Source organism: Gracilinanus agilis, unplaced genomic scaffold (genome assembly GCF_016433145.1).
Source record: "Gracilinanus agilis isolate LMUSP501 unplaced genomic scaffold, AgileGrace unplaced_scaffold308, whole genome shotgun sequence".
NCBI classification, from domain to species: Eukaryota; Metazoa; Chordata; class Mammalia; order Didelphimorphia; family Didelphidae; genus Gracilinanus; species Gracilinanus agilis.
This window is the reverse complement of record NW_025363356.1, coordinates 2,642-13,660: the sequence shown is the minus strand read 5'-3', so window position 1 is coordinate 13,660 and position 11,019 is coordinate 2,642. Positions and strand designations below refer to the sequence as shown.

The 11,019-nt window shown below is 45.6% G+C and overlaps 1 protein-coding gene across 1 annotated transcript; it reads right to left on the bottom strand.

The window, feature by feature from the left end:
* Window positions 1–396: 396 nt before the first annotated feature.
* LOC123254716 (chymotrypsinogen B-like) lies at window positions 397–6,666 on the bottom strand. The gene is made up of 7 exons (XM_044683671.1): window positions 6,615–6,666; window positions 5,259–5,362; window positions 4,627–4,703; window positions 4,399–4,477; window positions 2,501–2,681; window positions 770–903; window positions 397–616 (listed from the first exon to the last, which is right to left on the bottom strand). Exons 1-7 carry the CDS (start codon window positions 6,664–6,666, stop codon window positions 455–457), a joined length of 789 nt encoding a protein of 262 aa, XP_044539606.1. The 3' UTR covers window positions 397–454.
* Between the last annotated feature and the right edge of the window lie 4,353 nt (window positions 6,667–11,019).

Here is an 11,019-nt window from a genome sequence, read left to right as displayed (position 1 = left end):
GGCATAAGGGAGCATTTCTGTTGGAAAAAGTAGTGAGATGAGTGTCCAGTGGAGCCAAGCTGCAGTCAAGCACCTAGGGAAAGTCAGAGGGTGTCAGCTCTTCCTAAAAGAGGTCTATTCATTACCCCCAACCCCAACTTCAAGGCCTAGAGGTCACATTTTGCCAGGTGGAGTAGACAGAAAAAGGTCCTCTGCCTCTCCTCAAGCCTCTCAGCAAAATCATCACTATAGATGGGACTAGTATCCCCAGAATCCCCTGCCAGTGATCTGGCCTCCTGGGAATGTGCCTGGCGTTCTGGGGACAGGTGGTTCCATGCCCCCCTCTCAAATGGGCATTTCTACTTCCACTGCAAGCAAAGAAAACTCCAGAGCCCAGAATGATCCTGCACAGAAACATTTATTGGAGGTGGGGAGGAAGGGATTGTTACAAAAGTTTTCTTCTGCCCTGAGCAGCTCAGTTGTTGGCCAGTGTTTCCTCGATCCAGGGGAGGAGCTCTGTGACCCGGGCATACACAGCGGGTGTGGTGGTAGAGCAGGTACCACTTCCCCAGGAGACAATACCAGTCAGGGTCCAGGCACCATTTTTCAGGCAGACCAGGGGGCCACCAGAGTCACCCTATGGAGATGAGAGAAAAGAGATCATGAGGGGGTCTATCTGCATCCCAAATATAGGGGAGAGAAGGGGAGATGGAGAGAAAGAGACAGAGAGAGACAGACAGACAGACAGACAGACAGACAGAGACAGAGACAGAGACAGAGAGATGTATACCATGCAGGAAGAAACACCACTGGCTCCAGCGCAGATCATGGTGTCCTTGATCTTGCTTCCCCAGAACTCCTTGCACTTTTCGGTGGACACCAGGGGCAGAGCTGCCTGCTGCAGCTTATCTGGGACTCTGAGGGCTGGAGAGACAAAACACAAGGAAGGGGGTCATAGCCATGTTGAGTGAATTGAATGAGAGGAGAGGGTGGGGAAGGAGTTAGGAAGGAATGATCCTGGTAAGAGTCTGGCCTGAAGAACATGCCCGGAGGCTCCATTCCCTCTTTCATGTTCGCCAATATGAAGGAGAACTTCAATATCTGTGGGCAAAACTTTGAACCAGACTTTTTAAAAAGGAGTAGTCTATAGGGGCAGCTGAGTAGCTCAGTGGAGTGAGAGTCAGGCCTAGAGACGGGAGGTCCTAGGTTCAAACCCGGCCTCAGCCACTTCCCAGCTGTGTGACCCTGGGCAAGTCACTTGACCCCCATTGCCCACCCTTACCAATCTTCCACCTATGAGACAATACACCGAAGTACAAGGGTTAAAAAAAAAAAAAAGGGAGTAGTCTATAGAAATCAAATTCTAATTATTCAACACACACATAAACCCAATACTGGTTCCAAAGAACAGTCCATCTGACATATTTTCCTCCTCTTGGCAGAGAAGAGAGAGGTAGGAGTCTATGGGGGCAAAACAGTATTTTCATTATTAAGTTGGGTCACCTTAGATTTTATTTTTGTTTAATTCTTTTCCTTTGTTACAAAGAGGATTAAATTTAAGACAGGGAAGAGAGGGAAGAGGGCAGTCACTCCAAACTAATGTAAAAAACAAAAAAGTCATTCAATAATGCTTATTGAAAGAAAAACCAACAACAATCCTATAGGAATCAGAAGATATCTCATTGCCTACAAGTATATTCAAAACAAAATTGAAGGTGGCTCAGTGGATAAAGAGCCAGGCCCAGAGACAGGAGGTTCTGGGTTCAAATTTGGCCTTAGATACTTCCTGGCTCTGTGACCCTGAGAAAGGTACTTGACCCCCATTGCCCAACTCTTACCACATTTCTGCCTTGGTATTGATTTTAAGAGGGAAGGTGAGGGTTTAAAACAAAATTAGATTAACTGCCCCCAGAAGAGATTGGAAAAAGACAAAGAACGAATTAAGTGATTCCTATTATCTGCTTAAAGCTTGTTAATATAGAACCTTCTTTATAGTTGAGAGTTTCACAACTAGATCTCTTATTTTGTAGAGAAGATATTAGAATCCAATCCATTTTTTAGAGCCAGGCCCTACATTTGCATCTCCCTGTCTGTAAAAATTTCAAGGGAACCAGAAGGTCTTGCAAATTGTTTAAGCCAACTTAACTATTGAGCAAATGGATCCCAAGAGGGCAGCCAAGGCAGGTCCAGGAATGACTCCTTCAACATGCCTACCCAGGGACTAGCCATCCAAAAGTGCTTTTTCTGCTAAGATGGACATCTCAAGACTATGTTCCAACTCCTAAAGGGTTCTGACTCCAAGTTAGAAATTCCAGGTGAAAGTAAAGTCAGTCTAAAAATGGTGCCATCTGTAGAAAGCAGTGAAAACTGCCAGATGGTCTTCTAGTGCTCAGACAAAATAAAATCCCCACATTTAGGATTTGTGAATTCATGAGATCAAGGAGTCCTAAATGAATACAAACAAAAAGCTATGGAAGAAGGGGGAAGCTCCTCAGACTAAACAAGCCAACCTCACACTCACCATTGTACTTGGTCTTGCCCCAGCCAGTAGTGACACAGGTGGTGCCTGCAGGGAAATCATCACTGGCACTGGGCAGGCAAACAGGGGACACAGTCTCCAGGAGTCGAGCAGGGGAAGCCAGCTTCAACAGGGCGATGTCATTACTGACAGTGATCATGTTAAACTTTTTGTTCTTGAAGACCTGAAAAGAAGGCCAGGGACAAGGAAGTGAGATCCTGGTTGGACTCTTCCATTTGGGCTCCTCTTGCCTCCCAAATGTCATTGACATCTCCTTGTTATTGTTGTTGGGTCATTCTGTTAGAAACCAATTCTTTGTGATCCCTTTGGTTTTTTTTCCCCTTTCTTTTTTGGCAGAGATACTTGGATGGTTTACCATTTCCTTCTCCAGCTCATTTTACAGATGAGGAAACTGAGGTCAAAAGGGTGAAATGACTTGCCTAGGGTCACACAAACTAGCGTCTGAGGCCATATTGGAACTCAGGTCTTCCTGACTCCAGACCAGAGCTCTATTCACTGTATACCAAGCTGCCCAACATGGCACCTCTTAGTACTTCAGAATTAGAAGGAATTTCAAAGGTAACCTAGTCCAACTAAATTCCCAGAGGAATCCTTTCCATGACATTCCTAACAAATTGCTAGCCAGCCTTTACTTGAACAGACTTCCAATGATGGGGAGTTCATTACCTAACCAGGCAGCCCACTCCACTTTTATCCTGCTCTGTTAGGAGGCTTTTCCTTATAACAAGTTAAAGTCTACTTCTATGAAATTGTTACTTACTGATTTTAATGTCTTACCCTTTGGAACCAAGGGCAGCTAGGTGGTACCACAGTACAAAGAGTACCACACCTGAAATAAGGAAGATGATTCTTCCTGAGTTCAAATCTGCCCTCAGACACTTCTTAGCTGTGTGACCCTGGGCAAGTCACTTAACCCCCATCACCTAGCCCTCGCCATTCTTCTGCCTTGGAACCAATACACAGTATTGCTTGTAAGACAGAAGGTAAAGGTTTAAAGAAAAGAAAAGAGTGCCACCTGCACTCCCTACCACCCAAGGGATCAAATGAGCTCAGTCCTACCTTCTGTAGGAAGCTTCTGCCTAGAAGACCAGGCAACCCTGGGTCAAACCAATTAGCCTCTGTCTGCCTCAGTTTCCTCATCCATAAAACAGGGGTAATCAATACACCAACTCCCCAAGGTTGTGGTGAGGACAAAGTGAGATCATATTTGTAAAATGCTTTGCAAGTCTTAAATCACTCTATAAATGTTAGTCATGATGATTATTTCCCAGTGCGCTGTATCATTGGTGCCTTCCCTCTGAGAGAGCCTCCAGTTCACCCTGTACGTGCCCAGTTATGTGCGTGATGTCTCCCCTATTTAAACATAAGCAGCTTGAGGGCAGGGATTTTGGGGGTGGAGTAGGGATTTGGGGGATAGCACAGTGCTTGGCACGAAGTGCACACTCAATCAATCCTTGTTGGACAGCTACCACCTACAAAGACCTTTTTTAAATGCTGGTGATTGGGGGCAGCTGGGTAGCTCAGTGGATTGAGAGTCAGGCCTAGAGACAGGAGGTCCTAGGTTCAAATCAGGCCTCAGCCACTTCCCAGCTGTGTGACCCTAGGCAAGTCACTTGGCCCCCATTGCCCACCCTTACCACTCTTCCACCTATGAGACAATGCACCGAAGTTAAGGGTTTAAAAAAAAAATGCTGGTGATTAATTACAGAAAAAAATCATAACTTAAACTTTCTTAGCTACGAGCCCCAGATCTAACCCTCTCTATTTACAGAGCCTAACAGGTGCCTTAGTTGTCCTTTTCTCGTGCCCTTAGCACAGTCTGGGGCCAGAGCAGCCAGATTGTCAACACTCCTTCAGCCCTGCCTGGGCCTGGGCTGTACCTCAGCAATCTGCAGAACCTGGGTGTTGCCATCATCAGTCTGCAGGTCAAACTCTCCAGCAACGACCTTGTCAGTTGTCCTATAAGAGAAGGAAGGGGGCTATGAGTCAAAGGCTGAGCAGGTCCTACTCTGGGCTGCATGAACCCTCCACTAACCTCCCAAGCACTCTCTTCTCCATCCCTCTTCAAAATAGAGAAGAAGCCCCCAAATGGGATCCCCATGACTTACTTGACTCCACAGTGAGCAGCTGTGACCACCCAGTTCTCACTGATGAGGGAGCCCCCGCAGAAGTGGGAACCTCCTCTCTGGAGGGGAAGAGAGCAAACAGTACTCATATGTACCTTTAAAACTTCAACAGTTCAGAGACTCTTCTAGGGACCCACAAGGGACAAGGGCTCAAGGGCAGAGAAGAGGTCCAGAAGGACTTTCTTTTAAAGGATTCTTCATTGAATACCAAGCTATGGACCAGAGGAGAGCCCAAGGAAATGGGTCTCTTTTGTTCATCCTTTTGGGGCACTGGGACAAGGAGGGATCTCAGACAAGACAGGCTGGGTCTCCTGCTAACCTGGGAATCAGGTAGGGCCAGCATTTCCTTCTTGCCCAGTAGGGCAGAAGTTGCCATGGGTCACAGAGGTTGATATTTATGGGGCTGAAGGAGAGGTATTGCCAAACAGACAGGAGGCTTCTTGAGGCCTCAGGCAGCCTCTCAGTCACTTCCCCTCCTCAGTGGCCATTCCACCCTCCACCCACTTTCCTAGTCCTATAGGGAAAGGAATAGCTCCAGAGGGGGCATTGGGTGGAAGGAGGAAAAGGAAGGGGAAACAGTCCCACTCCTCATGGAGCAAGGTCTAGGCACTCACCTGCAGGGACACTTGCCAAGGCCAAGAACCAGGAACTGCATCTTCACCATTGACAATTCTGGCCAGGCCAGACAGCATGGGCTCAATGGCAGGGACGCCACATCCTAGGGGCATGGAGAAAAGAAAGGGGCTTTGGCTAGCTGGGTGGGCTCCAACCACACCTCCCTAAGTCTCTTGGGCCTCCTAAAGTTTTAATTCCTTCTGGAGACATGCAGGTTGGAATTTCTCCCCAGCCCCTGAGTGCCTCCTGTTCTCAGAGAATAATCAGCTTTAGGCTGGGCCCAGATCACCTGCCAGAGATGGGAGAAAGGGGATGGAAGAGCCAAAGGGAGGCACCTGGCCCAGGGAGCCAGGCCCTTAGGTGTAGGGTCTCAGAAGGAGTAAGGATTTGTCTCTTCCAGGACTTAACCTCTCAAGGAGCAAAGAAAGCCCTGAGGACCCTGAATGAAGTTCCTTGACTGGAGATAGGAGGGGGGAAGCTTCCTCCCTCCTCCCTCTAATATTTGGTCCCATTTCTGGCAGAGAATGGGAAGGAAGAGGAGAAGGAGGAGAGAGAGTTGCCTTTGGGAGCAGCTGAAGATGGAACTCCTAAAGCCAGGCATCCTCTCAGTTCCCATCAACCACTGTTGCTCCCAAGGCTTCTCCTGACTTGGGCTCTCCTTAGAGCTACTCAGGAACCAATGGGGGACACTTGCCATAGCTGGGGGTGGGGTTAGTGCTCCCAGTGTCTGGATACACAGCTGTCTCCCAACCCTGGAAATACCAAGGGAGCCAGGGCCCTCTCACTGGGGCTTCCAGCCAGAAAGGAAATTGGGGTTCCTCCAAGGCTGTCCTACCCTGCCCTTCCCCCCATGGGAGTGTCTCCCTCAGGGTACTGTCCTTTACTATTTACTTCCTCCTCCTCTTCCAAATTTCCCCAATTAACACAGCTGATTTCAACTCCATGTTAGGAGGAAAGCACAGGTTCAGACTAATTCATACTAAAATGTGAGCAACAAGTCTTTGAATGTCCTTGGCAACATTTGCATTTTAAAAGAAGACATCTGTAATCTCCCCACCCAATGAATTTTTAATCTGAGGAATTCCAGGAAGTAATTACATCTTCTCAAAGGAGCCCCGTGTTGGAAAGGACCTCTGAGGACATCAAGTCCATTCCCCCAAGTTACAGATGAGAAATCTGAGGCTGGTGTGGGTTAAAAGACTTGCCCAAGGACATACAGCAAGCATCAAAGGCAGGTTCTACCTCCAGGGTAGTCAAAGGCCATTGTGTCCTAAAGGTGGGTAGCTACCTAAAGTCACTTGCCTGGAGGGAGGGAGTCAGGGAATAGGACTCACCTAGCTGTTGCTGGCTCTCACCCAAAGCTGCAGCAATGAGGGCAAAGCAGGAGAAGAGCTGAAGGAAAGCCATGGTGCTGGTGTGTGAGAACTGGCCCAGTGTCTCCCTCCTTATATCCCTGCCTCTGCTTACCAATGGGGCACTGAGCCAATAGCCTTGGCCCATGAGAGATGTACCTTCCTACTCCCCACTCCCCTGCCCCCACCTCTAAGAGACCTTGGGGTGATAAGCAAGTGGTCCAGCTGCTCTTTCTCTTGGAGAGTCCTTGGAGGCTAATGGTTTGACCCCATCTCCCACCCACCCCCTCCAGCCCATGCTCTGGGAATGCTTTAGCTGCCTCCCCTGCCCTGACTTAACCTGGGGCTGGGCAGTCTGGCCTGCCTCCTGTTCCTTCAGGGCCTCACCAGCTAACTTTGCTCCTGAAACTGAGTTTTCCCTGCATGGAAGCAAGAGCTTGAGCTCAGGGACCCTACAGATGCAGTAGCTGAGGGCTAAGAGCAGCACAGGCCATCTAAGCCCTTCCTCTGCCTTCTGTTAGGGCTTTCCTTCATCTGTCCTGTGTACATGCCCTGAAGGTTCTAGGGAAATCAGTCTTACCCTCCCATGGCCACAGATTTTAAAATGGCACCCTTGGCCTCCCAACCTTTTCTTTCCTTTGTCCCCAAAGACTTAGTTTTTCATTCAAAAAATATTTACTGAGAGTTTATTAACTGCAAAGCATTGAAGGAGAGAACATGAAGGCAGCCATTGCTATTGAGAGGTGACCAGTCTATAAAGGAAGGTTCACCAAGCATTTTGGCACTTACAAGATACAGAGGAGACTCTGGGCTCTTGTAGGACTTTAAAATTGCCAGTAGGGCTTATTATTAGGAGTTGGGCTGGGGGGAGGAATGAGAGAGATGGAAAATAAATGCTAGGTGTTTATTAGTTTCTTTTAAACCCTTACTTTTGGTCTTAGAATCCATCCTAAGTACCAATCCCAAGGTAGAAGAGTATGGGATGGAGCCAAGATGGCGGCTTAGTAGCAAGCTTGAAAGTAGCAGTGAAAGCTGAAATTGTTCTGACAGTCTTTCTAAACCAAGGTAGTAGAGTAGTAAGGTTTATGTAATGGGGGTTAAGTCACTTAACCCCCATTATCTAGCCTTACCATTCTTCTGCCTTAGCACTATTCTCAGACAGAAAGTAAGGGTTAATTTTTTTTAATCTTAGTCAATCTCTATAAAAATATTTTCTTTATGAAAGAAATACTCTTCAAATATTTTTAATAATCTTTCTATTAAAAAATCTTTCGATTGCTAGGGGTAAAAAAAGAAATGTTGTTGGTCATCATGTTGATCAGAATTTCTATCTTTCAAAGTCGATTGTCTTTATAATATTGCTGTTACCACATAAATTGTTCTCCTGGTTCTGTTCATTTCACTTTGTATCAGTTCACATGAGTCTTCCTAGGTTTTTCAGAAACCATCCTCTTCATTCATTTTTTTACATAACAAGAGCCTTCCATCACATTCACATACCATAACTTGTTCAGCCATTCCCAGATTGATGAGTATTCTTTGACACCACCAGAAATGCTGCTGTGACTATTTGTGTACATATGGGTCCTTTTACTGTTTCTTTGATCTCTTTGGGGTATGTAGCTCATCTCAGTAACAATGAGTCAAAGGGTACGGTTTAATAGCTTTTTGGATGTAGTTCCAAATTGCTTTTCAGAATTCAGACTAGTTCACAGAGCCATCAAACATGGAGAAAAAGTACCTATTTTCCCAGATCCCCTCCAGCATTTGTCACTGTCTTTTTTTGTCAATTTAGAATTTGTATTTCTTTAATTATTAGTGATTTAAAGTGGGATTTTTTCTCATCGCTATTATAGTATGGATTTCTTCCTCTGAAAAGTGCCTGTTGATGAATTTTAACAAACTGAGGAATGGTCTTCAAACATTTCAAGAATAAACTACCTCAAAACCAGTTGTAGCTTGTAGATGGGATGTTACAGTTCAAAATCAATAAATCATCTATTAATAAGTGCTCAAGGCTTCTGGTGGCCAAAGGTAACTTGGCACAAAACTTCTTCCAAGTCACATAGACTGGCATCAGTATATACTTTGAAGTGTCTGCAAAAGCCCACATATCTACCCAAGATTCATTGCTCTAGGGTTGCATGACTTCTCAATAAGGGAATTATATTCCTTAAGATTAAGATATTCCATCTTAATTTGGATTTTTTTAAACCCTTACCTTCTGTTTTAGAATCAATACTGTATATTTGTTCCAATGGAATACTGGAATTGGTTCCAATTCTAGAAGAATGATAAGAGTTAGGCAATGGAGGTTAGTTAAGTGACTTTCCCTGGGTCACAGAGCTAAGAAGTGTCTGAGGACAAATTTGAACCCAGGACCCCCCATCTCTAGGCCTGGTATTCAATCCACTGAGCCACCTAGCAGCCCCTCCTAATTTGAATTTTTCAAGGAAAGTTGCTACTTATAGGTTTGGAAATTTTTGATATTTGGTTGGGGGCTCAAAGTTTTGGGTTTTCCCCAACAAGGGAAGGATGTGAAAATTGTACCCAATGTACAATACAATTTGAATATGGAAAGTGTAGTTACTCCCATGCAGAATAAAGAATATTAAGCAAGGAAGAAGCATAGAATGACTGAGATATACATTTTCAGACAGAGCCATGATGGGGATTTGTTTCGATTCACTATGCATATTGTTACAAGGATTTCGTTTTTCCTTTTTTGCAACGTGAGGCCAGGAGAAGTGATGGGAGAGAAAAATAGTCAAAAAGGGATGACACATCAATCTCTAGGTGTAAATAACTCAGGTAACGCAGGAGGAAAAAGCTCTATCTAAGAGCTGGAGGGACTGGGAAAGACTTCTTGTAGGAGATGACCTTAATCTGAGTCTTGAAGGAAGTAAGAGATTTGAAGACTCCAGATCAATTTAAAAAAAAAAAAGAAAAGAAAAGAAAAGCTGGCTGGACTAAATGACCTAGATGTTTCCTTCCATCTGTAAATCTGGGATCCATGATCCTAATTTCTAGCATCTTCCTGTTCACCTCCTTCCTGCCTACCACTCTGGACCACAGCTGGCTGAGGGGGCAAAGAGGAGGAGGGGAATCCCAAGAATTGGCAGAGAACAACTGCATAATGGTAAGACCCGGCTACCATCTAGAGGCCAAATGTTGGAATTGTTTTTCAGGTGGCAGGACAGCCCAGGGAATGAAGTCTGAAAGGGTGAGGACTTCCCCTACTCAGACTCAGGGGCCAAGGCAGGAAAGCTGCTCCTCTGCTTCCCTTCATCTAATTTAACATCAACAAACATTGGCTTTTAAGTAGTTGGGCATTTGTTTCAGGTAGAAGTTTGGAGTTAGTCAAAAGTTATCATTTCTGAGATAGCCAGGTGGTACAGTGGTTAGACTGCTGACCTAGGAGTCAAGCTGACCTGAGTTCAAAGGTGACCTCAGACCCTGACCAAATCACAACTCTGACCCGGGCAACACACTTAACCCCCATTGCCTAGCCCTTACCGCTCTTCTGCCTTAAAACCAAGGTGGAAGGTAAGGGTTTAAAGAAAACCCAAACTATCATTTCCCAAAGATCTTACAGCCCATTTTTCTACCACTATTCAATTTCTCATGTCGATTTATTTAACAATATAAGAACAATTGCTGGCAAGTGGTTTGGGATAAACTGAGTACTAGAGGAGTCTGGGAAAGCAGGAGCTCAAGGAAGGCTGGGGTAGTCAGGGCTGACTTCCTGGAGTAGGAGAGGTCTGAGCTGGGGCTTGAAGGATGACTAGGAAAGGCAGAAGGAGAAGAACAGAAGAAGGCAGAAGAAGAAGAAGCTAAGGAGGAGAACAGATGAACAAAGCTACATACCTGTTCCGAATAGTTTTGTATTGGGGAATTTCCTGGGGAAGGAAAGAAATTTGCCTCTTCTGATTATCTGTATCATGGGAAAACGATAAACTAAGAGAGTAAAAAGAGAAAGTAATGCCCCGAGGAAAACATTTCTAAGGGTTTGGGGAAAGGCTGAAATTGGCCAAAGGGAGACAGAGCTGGACTGAGTAAATAGACGAGTTGAGACCTGCTCCAAAGGGGAATTCACTTATTCTATGCATTGGCCTGACCTAATAGAAAGAGCCTGTCCCAAAAGAAAGACTGTAGAAAAGTGTGTGGGGGAAGGAGTGTGTGTGAGCCAATATGTGTGAGTGAGCGTGTGTGTCTGTGTGTGTGTGTCTGTGTGTGTGTGTGTGTGTGTGTGTGCGCGGGCATGTATGTGTGTCTTGATTCTTGTCCTCTCACAAAAAGTCTCCAACTTGGGGGGTCAGGCATGGGCTGGTTCAGTCTTAGGGGAGCTTGACCTCAAAGAGAGGGAATGAGGCCTTTTCTCTCTGGTTTATAAGCTCTCCATCCTGGA